The 13012-nt window shown below is 49.4% G+C and overlaps 6 protein-coding genes across 7 annotated transcripts; 3 read left to right on the forward strand and 3 right to left on the reverse strand.

Moving 5' to 3' along the window:
- Positions 1-528: 528 nt before the first annotated feature.
- TrAtP1_005823 (uncharacterized protein) lies at positions 529-3527 on the reverse strand (the record flags this gene model as incomplete). The annotated part of the gene is made up of 3 exons (XM_066112875.1): positions 529-645; positions 713-3194; positions 3253-3527. The coding sequence occupies 3 exons, from the start codon at positions 3525-3527 to the stop codon at positions 529-531; spliced, it is 2874 nt and encodes a 957-aa protein (XP_065968961.1).
- Positions 3528-3776: 249 nt separating this feature from the next.
- TrAtP1_005824 (uncharacterized protein) lies at positions 3777-5111 on the reverse strand. Its single transcript, XM_066112876.1, has 3 exons — positions 4698-5111; positions 4333-4631; positions 3777-4272 (listed from the first exon to the last, which is right to left on the reverse strand). Exons 1-3 carry the CDS (start codon positions 4903-4905, stop codon positions 4231-4233), a joined length of 549 nt encoding a protein of 182 aa, XP_065968962.1. The 5' UTR covers positions 4906-5111; the 3' UTR covers positions 3777-4230.
- Positions 5107-8293, forward strand: TrAtP1_005825 (uncharacterized protein). The gene is made up of 4 exons (XM_066112877.1): positions 5107-5969; positions 6030-6688; positions 6740-6995; positions 7054-8293. Exons 1-4 carry the CDS (start codon positions 5598-5600, stop codon positions 7162-7164), a joined length of 1398 nt encoding a protein of 465 aa, XP_065968963.1. The 5' UTR covers positions 5107-5597; the 3' UTR covers positions 7165-8293.
- On the reverse strand, positions 7187-8149 carry TrAtP1_005826 (uncharacterized protein; the record flags this gene model as incomplete). The annotated part of the gene is made up of 1 exon (XM_014089029.2): positions 7187-8149. The coding sequence occupies one exon, from the start codon at positions 8147-8149 to the stop codon at positions 7187-7189; it is 963 nt and encodes a 320-aa protein (XP_013944504.1).
- Positions 8294-8446: 153 nt separating the features above from the next.
- On the forward strand, positions 8447-10315 carry TrAtP1_005827 (uncharacterized protein). Its single transcript, XM_014089028.2, has 2 exons — positions 8447-8924; positions 9010-10315. The coding sequence occupies exons 1-2, from the start codon at positions 8507-8509 to the stop codon at positions 10098-10100; spliced, it is 1509 nt and encodes a 502-aa protein (XP_013944503.1). The 5' UTR covers positions 8447-8506; the 3' UTR covers positions 10101-10315.
- A 344-nt stretch (positions 10316-10659) lies between these two features.
- TrAtP1_005828 (uncharacterized protein) lies at positions 10660-12677 on the forward strand. 2 transcript variants are annotated; one of them, XM_014089027.2, is made up of 3 exons: positions 10660-10918; positions 10989-12196; positions 12266-12677. In XM_014089027.2, exons 1-3 carry the CDS (start codon positions 10779-10781, stop codon positions 12541-12543), a joined length of 1626 nt encoding a protein of 541 aa, XP_013944502.2. In that variant the 5' UTR covers positions 10660-10778; the 3' UTR covers positions 12544-12677. The 2 variants fall into 2 exon arrangements, with proteins under 2 accessions (XP_013944502.2, XP_065968964.1); XM_066112878.1 differs by having other exon boundaries at positions 10660-12196.
- The last annotated feature ends 335 nt before the right edge of the window (positions 12678-13012 follow it).

Genomic DNA, 13012 nt, shown 5'->3' on the forward strand with positions numbered 1-13012 from the left:
GTAGGGCTTCACCGGTAAAACTGTACAAGTACAGATATGGAATACGGTGTCCTGGGCATATATTGAGCCCGGCCCCTCTAGCTATTAATAATGAAATGACGGACGTTTGGGCTCTGGAAAGCTTGCGGAGCAGGCTTCTGGCGATTCGAAGGCCCTCGTCCCCCTTCATGGTGGAAAGGGGGGAATGATTGGGGAAACAAGCTGCTTGTTCACATTGACGTGAAGTAGTGCAATATTCTACAGAAAATATGCCAAATGTGTTGAACTTTTTTTCTGCTCATTACAACTTGTTTCCTCTCACTGTGCCTTATCAAATGCTTCAGTGATGTGATGTGGTTTTATTATTTCTCATAGATCCAATATGGCTTTTTTCTATCATGTCATTACGTTAATGCATCCATGCATCGACCCAACATCCCTTGACATCTGGTCAATTTTTATATACGCATTCCTTCCAACTCCAAACTCCCTCCATACTTGGTATATCATTTTGTTACTGTTTCTTCCTCTTCATCATGATAACTCTGTCTAAATCTCTTCAACCGCGCAGTTGGGGTGCAGAACATAGACGACATTTGCAGGCGTAGCTGACGGGCCAGCGCCATCTGTAAGGCCTTCGCCTCTGAGCGCCATGAGGATATTGTCCTAGTGAGAAAAGGGGGGTTGTTAGATCATGTAATACAGTACGCTGATGATGGGGATTACAACTCACCTTGACCATTTTTCTTAGAACCATATTCGCCAGGGTCTTCTCCCTGTGGTAGTCTTCTTCTCCATCCATCTCCTCTTCCTTCTGCTCCAGATACCAGTTGATGAGAACGCTGCCCTCGACGCCGTCGCCGGTGCCAGCCTCGTCCTCGTTGACCCTCTGGACAAACATATTCATCATAGAGACGTACATGTCATAGGTGATGGTGTGCTTCCTCCTAGCAGAGGCGGTTTGCTCTGTGCCATCTTGGCCTTCTTCCGCCATGGCAGCATCGCCTTCATGGTCTTCTGTAGGAGTGACTCCAGAGGCCGCATCAGCAGCGCGACGAAGTGTCTCACTGTCTTCCTGGGTATCATCCGTCTCTTCCATTTCGACATCATCATGCTCAACAGAGATGATACTTTGACGCAGGAGATTGAACGCCTCGATGACCATTGTAGGAGTAATTTCTTCAACGCAGTTGACCTTGGCAATGGCCTCAGACAGACGAATCATACTTTCCAGCTGACGAACGGTGATTCTGTAAGAGTTCTTGCCAGCGCCACCCTGGGCGTCGTCAGCTCGGAGTTCTTTGTACTTTTCGACAAGGCATTCCCTCGCCTCATCCGTAAACTCAGGGCGGAATGTCCTTGCAAAGCGGATATATCGCTGCAGTTGCTCGGTGCTGAACTCAGGAGTGATGGCCTCGTCGCGGCGCTGGTGGACTCTAACAATATGCTCAGACAGATGGCGGTCGAATGACTCGGAGCACTCATCCAAAACTACAAAGAACAGATCAAAACGGGACATGATAGGCGCCGACATGTTGATGTTGGCGCGGAGAGTGGTTTTGCGGTTATAACGACCTCCAACCGGATTTGCCGCAGCCAGGATACTGGTGCGCGCATTGAGTGTTGCTTGAATACCGGCCTTGGCAATAGAAATTGTCTGCTGTTCCATGGCTTCGTGGATAGCAACCTGATCAACAATATCCATCTTGTCAAACTCATCAATGGCGCAAATACCATTATCCGCCAGCATAAGTGCTCCGGCCTCGATGGTAAACTCTCCTGTTTCCTCATCCTTGATAACAGCAGCCGTTAAACCAGCGGCTGACGAAGCCTTACCGCTGGTATACACTGCACGTGGTGCGAAGGAGCATACGTATTTGAGAAACTGAGACTTGGACGTCGAAGGATCTCCAACAATGCAAATGTTAATATCACCTCTCAATTGCATTCCCTCAGCGGTACTTTTGCTGACACCAGACATGAGTTGCAAGAGGATACCCTTTTTGACGACTTCATGCCCATAGACTGTTGGTGCAATGGAGTTGACCAGCCGAGAATATATGTGGTCACCGTGGACCATGGATCGCAGGTCCTCAATCTCCGAGGGATTCATAGATGCCAGAACTGCAGCCTGGGCTTCATCCACCGACTCAGCACCCTCAGCACCGTTACGACCATTCTGAGTAAGAGCACTGATAGCATCTGCAGCACCACTTGCGGCAGACTGGCCAGTGGACGTGGTATCAGGCGCAACCATGCATGCAAGGAATGCCAAGCGATAAGTCAAATCTCGAACACCAAGGGCTTTGAGACCAGAGATACCGTTGCCGCCAACATCAGCTCCACGAGGTGCACCGCGATCGTCACGGACCGCTGTAGGCCGTAAACCAGGAAGGCCGAGCTGACTGACATCCGGTACGACGATCAAAGCACCGGTAAAGATGCATTTTTCACCCGCTTTGGCTCGATCGACAATCTCGCCTCTCATGATGACATCCATAGTACGGGGCATGCTGCCTGTGGGGATCTCGGAGCTGTTTTCCTGGATGCGGACCTTTTGCCAATCGACAAATGTGCTGTGCCTGATATCAAGCTGCCATGAGACACGGTTTTGGCAGGTCTGGTTGGGGCATTGTGTTGGTTCGGTGTATCGGAATGTCTGCTCGACGTTGGGAACGACAGCACGGCAGGCTTCGCAAACAAAAGTAGCCAGGGATAATTCGGGTCGCACTTCTGATGTTCTGGTAACGGTGCCAGAAATAGATAGCAGCTGGCCGATGTTGGCAGCTCTCAGGCCTCGAACTCGGGAGACAAGCGGCAGGTTATAAAACGCAATTGAGAAAAGCTTGTCGGTCTGCTGATGCTCGTTTTTTCTCTGGGACAGGTCGCTCTGGGTTGCAGAGCCGTATTGGCTGGCGCCAGAAGTGCTCAGCTTGCTGGAGGCGGTGGCCTGACGATGCTCGCGAAAGTATTGAGACTCATATTTGGCAATCATGTTATGCAGCGCAGCGGTAAGGAAAGGAAGGAATCGGTAGTATTGGCGTATGATACCGTCTGCAAGACTGCCGTTCTCCCAAGCGGCCAGATGCTTGTAGTCGACGTAGAAGGTAGACAGTTGGTATGTTCGCATGCCCCTGATCTGGGCAATGTAGTACTTGTTCGTTGTGGCGGCACTGGAAGGGGGTGCACCTGATGAAAGGGGATCTTCGATGAAGCTGATTTCCGAGTGTTAGCCACAGCCGCTGAAAAACCACACCAAACGTGAAACCTCACTTTTCGATGAAGCCCTCAAAGTGCTCCTGGACGAGGATACCAATCCGGTCCTCCACCTTGGGGATGCTGGCAGCGTCGGGGATGCGCGAACTGCGAGGAAGCTGGTCGTCCGCAAAGCCGTCGGCGTCGCCATAGTCGTCGGCACGAGGCGTGCCCATGTTCTCTGACGGAGGACCCCGCGGCCGAGTTGATGAGGACGAGGGGAAGCCTCCAGGCCGCCTCTGCGGGGCTAAGCCGTCCGACATCATGAAGTTGGAATCGCCGGGGGTAGCCATTTTGGCCCTGAGGATTTCAATGGGAATTGGCCAAGGGCAGCTTCGGCGGGAGTGCGAATGCGAGGAGATGCGCAATTGAAGCAATGCAGGTTGGGCCGTGCCTTGGGTGAGCTGGTGCAAAAGATTATCGGAGCCAAATTTGGAGGTGAAGTGGGCTGGATCTGGTTGGAGGGAGCAACGCGCGTGGAGCGCGTCGCAGGGATCCCATTTTAGGGCTAGCGCGACGCGAAATTTAATTGATTGCGTTTACTGGGGACTTAAGCACTTGTACACGTACTGTATGAATTTATGAATTTATACACGACCAAGGCATGCTATTATAGAACACCAGCTGGTCCTTGTCTTGCAGTGTTGAAAACAATGTGAAACGCTCTCAGCCAGAGTTCCTAAAGAATCACTCTCTGGTTGATATTTATAGCTTTTCTTTTCATTCTTTCCTCCATACAACGGCGTCTATTCCCTTCCAATGAAGCGCTCTTCTTGCTGCTGGCCACCTCCTCATGCAAGCAAATTGTTTGTAGAATCAATCCAATTGCCTGGGTACGTAATGAGGTTTTGAAAAACCATATATACGGCTATTCATTCATCATATTATTCAAAAATTGAGGCACCTCCAAGTCGTTAGTCTTCTGCGGTAAAGAGCGTGTGGGTATCATGAAACAATCGTGGAGCGTGGCGTAGGTCAAGGCCATCATATCAACGCTCATTTCGTATTTTGGCCGTCCTCTGTAGAGTATGAATGTATCTGTTAAACGAGAGAGCAATCAGTCATCAGGTCTCCATTGGTATCCATGCATCAACCTACACTATCTGCCACTTGCAGCCATTCCTCCACGCCTCTTAGATAGGGATCCGACGAAGCATCAGCAAGCGCATCGTGGGACCAGACAACCATCTTGTCAAACTCAGTCACGGTATGCATTGTTCCAACTCTAGGAGCAGATTCATCTTCTCCATCCTCCCCGACAATCATGACATCCGGTTGCTCGGCAATGGTGGGTTCGTCGTCTTTTCGTAGGAGAACGACTCCTCGATAGTTTGCCGGTAACGATGCAGTTTTTCCCTGAAGTTTCCTGCCTCGAATATAGGCAGTCCTAGTTTCGTCTTGAAGCAATGCATATGTCAGATTCTGCCGTCACAAACCCCAGCCTGTGGAGAGATTGTACTCACTCTCATCTACACTGGGGCTCCAATAGGCTGAGGACGGCTCGATCGACCCGGTGTGGTGGACGCAGCAAGGGAGCACGTTGACAGTTCCTCGACTCGTGGTGGCTTCATCCTTGAGGATCTCGAGCATTGGCGGCTGGGCCATGGTGAATCGTGTTAATTGGATGATGGACGGAACGTTGCAGTTGCTGTCCCTCGGCCCGCGTCGCATTGAAAGCAAGACGCGCCGCAGTTTAATTAATTCCTTATCTAATCTGAGATCTGCCGGAGCCGCGATCGTGGAGCATTTTCGGGCGCTAAACCGAAAACAGAGCTACTTTGCGAAACACTACCGGGTAGCTTCTTCGATCCACGATGGCGGGAGCCGTTGCTGGGATCTCAGATCGCCGGCCAGCCACCCAGTCGCACATATCGAGACAAATTATTCTATACGTGGACTAGTAGCATCAGTAAGTCTAGTAAGATGCTCTAACTTCTGTCTAAGTTCAAACTATGGCAATGCCCATGATATAGCTGCCATTAGCTCGGTATGGTATATGTCATTGATCACCATGTACTATTTCAATAAAGATGGTTCGCCTACTATGTCCATCACTCGAATGGCCTTCAAGTCCAGTCTCGCTGACGGTAAACTTGAAAAGGTAACATTGACTTCTTTTGGAGTAACTACAGCATTTAGTTGGATTTGACGCTGCTAGAGATACTGCCGCCTCGGTGACGAGATTTGTGTAACTTCAGCGTTGCGAAGACGGCACTGGCGTCAAGCCACATCTTGAGAGCCGGATCTAGGTATATATAACGTGATATGACTGCTCTCTGTAACATTAGTCGCGGGTGCTTTCTCTTCGTCATACTCTCTCTACTTTGCAAGAACACTACAGCAGCGGATAGCTATTATACAACATGTCAAAACTATTAAGTCAAAGCCTAGATGGATTGCGCAGCCATCTCGGGAGTCTAACATGGAATCCGACTCTCAGGGTAGCCAAGTCATCCGTGTTATCTATTTTGTCTCAAATAAAAATTGGCACTCTGTTGCTGGTTGACGAATCGGACCACACCAACCATGTCTTTGGACAGAAAGATGTCGAAATGGCAGATGACACAGCCAGACGTGCTTGGCCTCAAAGTCGGATCGACAACGCACCCTTTGCTAAAATTGTGATTAAGAGCGCGGAGTTCTGGATGCGACTTTTCTTATTCGCCGACATGGGGTTTGCCGAAGCTTACATGCTTAAGAATTTCGAGTGTCAAGATTTGACTTCCTTCTTTCAGGTAACACGCCAGCCCAAGACATGACAATTTCATACCATTTACTTATTTTGAGGTTTACAGCTATTTATAATCAACCGTGAACAACTGAACAACGGCACTACATGGTTTTCTCAGCTCTCGTCTATTTTGTCTAATCTGGCTCGATCTACAAACACTCTTTCCAATGCTCTCCTCAATGTTTCCGCACACTACGATATCAGCAATGAGATGTTTGCAGCGTTTCTGTCCCCAGACATGACTTATTCATGCCCAATTTGGGACTGTAGTCATCCAGACGACGATGAGCTGTTGGAATATGCGCAGCTGCGGAAGCTCGCCTACTTCGTTGAAGGTGCAAGAATACAGCCTAGCGATCATGTTTTGGAAATTGGCACTGGTTGGGGCTCATTCGCCATTGAAGCAGTGAAGAAAACTGGTTGCCGAGTGACAACCATAACCCTGTCTACTGAGCAGAAAGCCATGGCGGAGAAGAGAATTGAAGAAGCTGGATTGGGCGACAGGATCGAGGTCAGACTCCAGGATTATCGAGAGTTGCCAGTTCCAACGGCGCCTTACGATAAAATCATTTCCATAGAGATGTTGGAGGCTGTGGGGCAGGATTATCTCGCCGACTACTTCGACTGTGTGCACCGATTACTCAAGCCTAATGGAGGCATCGCCATGTTTCAGTGTATTACAATGCCCGAAGGGCGCCATGAGGCATATTCCAAGTCTAAAGAGTAGGTATTGACTGAACGATCCTGAATTTGCAAGCTTGCTAACGTCTCTAGTTTCATCAACCAATACATCTTCCCCGGCGGCTACCTCCCATCCATCACCCAGATCCTGAATCACATCAGCTCTCAATCTCAGGGATCCCTCATCATTGAAAAGGTAGATAATATTGGCGGCCATTACGCCAAAACGCTCCGACTTTGGAGAGAAAGTTTTTTGGGTAGATTTGAGGAAACCATTCGACCTGCGTTGCTCAGAGAACATCCTGATATGACCAAGGAAGCTATCCAAGTTTTCCGCAGGAAATGGGAGGTAAGAAAGGACACCTTTTGGATTCCTGATACCTATTTATTGGTCTGACCAACTGTAGTATTATTTCTCATACTGCGAAGCCGGCTTTCTCACCAAGACGCTTGGTGATGTTATCATCACAGTCGCGCGGGAGGGGCCATCAGAATTGATGGGCAAGATTCCTTTGTAGGACCCTGAGAGATTTATGTCTCTCATGACTTCTTCTTGTTCTTCTTTTTCGAACGAGACGCGCTGGCGTTGGCTGTCTGTTTTGGAGCATATCGGTTCGTATTGTCCATGTCAAAGCCAGATTTATGCTTCCGAAATAAGAGCATAGTAGCTCTAGCATCCTCTGTGCTAGAGTGCGGGCCATTTTGGATCTCAAAACCAAGAATTTCTCTAGCAAGAACTTTCAGTGCCGGCTTCCGTCCATGGCCATACTTTTTGAAGGCTGGATATTTGGCGGTATCGCGAATGTTCCTTGGAGAGTGGCTTAGTTTGAGGGCTTCCAAGTCATGCTTGATATCGTGGCCAATTAAAATCCTGTCTTTTATGATGTCGTGGACTTCTTTTTGTACTTCGCTGAATTCTCGTGCGAATCTCATCTCTTTTTGAGAGATTCCGCTCACGGCAGTTCTCCAATTGGTAACACGTTCGACTGGCTTCACATATGAATCGTAGATTTGCCGTCCGTGAAAATCAACAGCACTAATACGTGCCAGCGCAGATTCATGCCCACCCGGCCCAACTCCCACCATCTCGCAGTCGATGGCGACATATTTTCCAATCTCAACTCCGCTGGAAAGGCCGTGATTTACTTTGTCCTTCTGGGATGCGAGCATCATAGCATTGCCTTTGACTCCTAGGCCATAGGCCTCTGCCAGATCCTCAGTTGAGACCTCATGATCCTTGGCCCATATCGCCAGTGAGGGAGATGGGTTCTGCTTGGGCTTGTCTACCGCGATTGAACTCTGAACACCGCCCATTCTACGAGCAGGTGCCTTCTTCTTGCGACTTGGCGGAAAGCTGCTTTTACTCTCAGATTTCCCGGTAGATTTTCTTTTCGCTGAGGATTGTAGCTGCTCTTCAGCCTTTCGTTTCACAGGCGGCTGGGAAGCAGCCCCGGCCTTCAATCGGGCTTGAAGGATTTTCCAGTTGGAGGATAGTTCGGCCATCCTTACAGATATGGGCCAGAGAAGCTTTCTAATGAAAAGGAAACTGCATCATGTGTTCGTTATTTAAAACGTCGTGGTAGAATTTACTTTTGAGATTGTACCCGAGTCAAACAGCGAAGTTTGGAAGAAGCAGTCTCAAGCAACTATGAGCTTTAGTACTATAAGCGTACTTTATGAATTTTGGGGATATCGCTGTACTGGGGAACAGGCCTCTCACCGCCTTGTGATAACAGATAAAGCTAAGCTAAAAGCGTGTGACGCTTAATCGGCCATCATATTCTGCCAGGCCCCTCGCATCGCATTCTCGAATTCCATCCAACTTTCATCACCTTTACACACATTGATAAGGTTTCCATCATGGCTGGCGGCACCCCGCATGGCGAGCCATCTGTCGGCTCCGACACGCCGCGCCAGAAAGGCAAGGCGACGCCGGAGACGCTGAAGATGGGCTGCATTGCTTGGGTCGAGAAGGAAGGCCAGCCGCGACGAGCCGAAATTCTGAGCATAAAAGAAACGAAATCTGGGAAGCATTTCTACTGCAATTTCGACAACTTCAACAAGCGTTTGGACGAATGGGTGCCGGTTGCGAGGATCGATTTCTCACAGGACGTCGAATGGCCAAATCCCGAGAAAGACAAGCCAAAGGATTCCAAGACCAAGAAAGCTCCATCAGCTCAGCCGAAGAAGTCGCAAGTATCAAAGAAGGCGCAAAAGCGACCTGGGAAGCGCGAACAATCGGTTAATAGTGAAGCTACAACACCGCATCCATGGACGGGTAAGTCTGATGATCATATACTGCGACATGGGCGCTTTGGGCGGCCGGTCATGAATGGCGTTGACTGTTTGAATCGCACCAACAGATCTAAACGAGGCGCAAAGCCAGCGAAAATCATCCTCAGTCGGGCCGGAAGCAGAATCACAACTAAACGTCAGTTTTGAGGCAAGCGCAACACCAGGCGCAGGAGATGACCTGCTCGCCGATGAGAAAGAAGAGGAAGACAAGAAAGAGGACCATGCTTTTAGCCGAGAGGAAGAGATTGAAAAACTGCGCACTTCGGGTTCGATGACGCAAAATCCGGCCGAAATATCTCGAATCAGAAATATATCAAAAGTACAGTTTGGGAAGCACGACTTATTCCCATGGTATTTCTCGCCTTATCCAGAGATTTTTGGGGCAGAAGATATGATATATATCTGTGAATTTTGTCTCAGCTACTATGGAGATGAGATAGCGTTCACGCGACACCGAAAGAAGTGCACGTTGCAGCACCCACCGGGCAACGAGATTTACCGAGACGACTACGTCTCTTTTTTCGAGATTGATGGACGGCGACAGCGGACCTGGTGTCGCAATCTGTGTCTCTTGTCCAAGATGTTCCTCGACCACAAGACACTCTACTACGATGTAGACCCCTTCCTGTTCTACGTTATGACGACGCGAACAGATAAAGGATGCCATGTCGTAGGATACTTTTCCAAGGAGAAGGAAAGTGCTGATGCATACAATGTGGCTTGTATTCTGACGCTTCCACAATATCAGCGGAAAGGCTACGGCCGTCTCCTGATTCAGTTCTCATATGAGCTGTCCAAGATTGAAGGCAAACTGGGCTCTCCCGAGAAGCCTTTATCTGATCTCGGTCTCCTTAGTTACCGCCAGTATTGGTCTGAAAACATTCTGGATCTACTACTGGGCTATAATGAGCGGGATGAGAAGGCGACGATTGAAGCCATCTCGACATCTCTCGCAATGACGACTCAGGATGTGGAACATACGCTGCAAGCCATGAAAATGCAAGTGTATCACAAGAGTGATCACAAAATCGTGATACCAGAAAAACTCATTGAGCAGCGGGAAAAGGCAAAACTCAAACGGAAGAGGGTTCTTGATCCCCAGAAGATCCAGTGGAAGCCACCAGTGTTTACAGCATCAAGCCGTACGTGGGGTTGGTGATGTAAGTGTTGGTTTGGCAGCAGATATGATATAATATGGTTTTATAGGTAGTGTTTATGGGAGTTATTGGGGTACAGGCGCTTAGTAGGTGTTTCGTTGATAGCTTTGTCTGTACTGAGCGCAATGGAGGTCTCATCCTGTTTTCTTTTCCCTTGTCAAAAGTTACTCTTAGATTGATGATACCCTCAACTCAAGATATATTTACCCAATATTGATGACTCTCCTACAGCTGCTCTTGACTGCCGAGTCTTGCTTGACAGCCGCCCTTTCAACTTGAATAGGTAAATGTTAACAGTGCGGTATCACCCACTCAGGTGCGCGCTTCTGTGCTTTTCCATTACAAATCGGAAATAGTTTTTAAATTATGCGAATTTCTCAGTTTGAATGGTAGCCCTGGGAAGATTTACTTGAAGCTCAATCATCTCTAATGACGTAGCCGAGACGCTGATGCTTTCCGAGAGCGGCAATGCAGCTAGCAATAAAGCTGAGCTGTCTACTCTAGCTCTGGGGGCGACAGTGCCATAGTGGGGGGCTCTGTAGTGCATGCAGCGCCTCTAAACTTATCTCTACCGCAGATACGAAGCAGCCATTCTTTCTGAGCCTCCATCCACAGCACTCCGAATTAGACGAGGGAGACGTCGCATTGGCGATTCGCCTGTACTTCAGCCAGAGGCCAGCATGTCTCTCCAGCTCTTCGCAGCCGCATTGCTGGGCTTCGGCGCAGTGACGCCGGTGCTTGGCCGGGACGACTCGCAGGTTCCGCTGCCCAACTACGGCGCCTTCTGTCCCGATTATGCGCTCTACTCTACATATCCGCAGTTTGTTCCAGCCCCATGTGTCCCCTATTATGATATCGTATGAGCGTCAAGGTCTGACCAAAAACTGCAGTCGTCCCTTCAGCACTGGCCCGCTGGCCCTGCCTTACCAGCGGCCAAATCCACAATGCCGGACGTTCCAATCGGACGAAATCGAGAGAGTCATTAAAGAAGTGACATCTAGAATCAAGGATCCAGATCTGGCACGCCTCTTCGAGAACACATTCCCCTCTACGACGGATACTACCGTGAAGTTCCACACCAATGGCGAGAAGGAAACGGCCTTTGTCCGTCTTGATGGCCGGCGGCAAGACGATGGCGCATGGGAGGGACCCCAGTCGTTTATCATCACAGGAGATATCATTGCAGAGTGGCTGCGTGACTCGACAAACCAACTACGGCCCTACCAGGCCCTGGCCAAGAAGGATCCCGCCATCTTTAGCTTGATCCTCGGTGCAATCAACACGCAGTCCGAGTATGTCATTCAGTCGCCGTACTGCAATGCGTTCCAGCCACCCCCCATCAGCGAACTGTCCGTCTCCGCCAATGGTCAGGACGATTTGGTGCACCCGGCGTACGAGCCCAGTGTGGTGTTTGAGTGCAAATACGAACTCGATTCGCTGGCGCACTTTTTGGCGCTGGGAAATGACTTTTACGACCACACCGGGTCGACTGACTTTGTGAACAGACGGTGGCTCCTTGCCGTTGAGATTCTGTTGGGGGTATTGAAGCAGCAATCGCAGTCGACATTTGATCCCGAATCAAGCCAATACGAAAGAAACACTTACACGTTCCAGCGATGGACCAATACTGGCACTGAGACGCTCAATCTACAAGGCGTCGGAAACCCGCTGAATAGCGAGACGGGCCTGGTTCGCTCAGCGTTCAGGCCAAGTGACGATGCTACTATCCTAGGCTTCTTCATTCCGGCAAATGCTATGATGTCTGTGGAGCTTGGTCGGGCTGCCAAGGTGCTGCAGGCCGCAGGCAAGAAGACACTAGCTAGAAAGCTAGCCAAGTGGAGCGAGCAGCTCCGCGCTGGAGTACTGGAGCATGGTGTTATCAAGCATAAGAAATATGGCGACGTATTCGCCTATGAGGTTGACGGATATGGTTCTTCCATCTTGATGGACGATGCCAATTACCCTTCACTTCTTGCTCTTCCAGTGATGGGATTCTGCGATGTAAATGATCCGATATATCAAAACACAAGGAAGATGCTGTTGGAAAAGAAGGGCAACCCATACTATTTGAAGGGCAAATCTTTCCAAGGAATTGGAGGTGTGTTATTGCATGACGAATCTCGCAGCTAACAAGACAACAACGAAGTTCTAACACATCTGTTTTTAGGTCCTCATATTGGCTTGGAAAATGCATGGCCCATGAGCCTGCTGCTCCAAGCCCAGACTTCAAACGACGACAAGGAGATCAAGGCATGTATCGATTTGGTATTGAAGGCATCCCCTCGAGGTCTCATTCACGAGAGCGTGGATGTTAATTACGTGAACCAGTACACGCGAAGCTGGTTTGCTTGGGCGAACGGCGTCTTTGCTGTGACGATTTTGGACTTGGCGAAGCGGAAACCGCATTTGGTGTTTGGGCCGGGAGCTGAGCCGTATGAGATTTAAGCAATTTGAGCGAAATGAGTAAATACGATTCTTTTATGTAAAACATGTCCAAGCCCTTGAATAACAATGACTCCTTTAGAGTTATTGGGGTAGGCAAACCCCACACCAACACTTGCGTAGAGCTTCAATCAGACTCCACAATTTAGTCTCCTCCGAATCAGGTAGATAGGCCTGTGAGACATCGAAACTGACTCACAAGGAAGTGCGCTGATATTACCGATACGAGCAGTACTTGACTACTAGCATTTCCCGTCTCTATTGTGAATGAGTCCCACCCTCATCATCGTCATCTCTGCGAGTCAGCTACCTGCTAGCCTTGCCCCCGGACTATGCGCCCTTTGCACGGCATCTTGCGATCCAAGGCACGCCCTCCACTAACACGAGCCTGTCCCTCCAAGTCCCACAGCAGCAAGCAGCTCTCATTGGGATTAATAGCTCCAGGCAGCACCCAGAGATTCACTTGCTTGCG

Source organism: Trichoderma atroviride, chromosome 3, assembly GCF_020647795.1.
Source record: "Trichoderma atroviride chromosome 3, complete sequence".
NCBI lineage: Eukaryota > Fungi > Ascomycota > Sordariomycetes > Hypocreales > Hypocreaceae > Trichoderma > Trichoderma atroviride.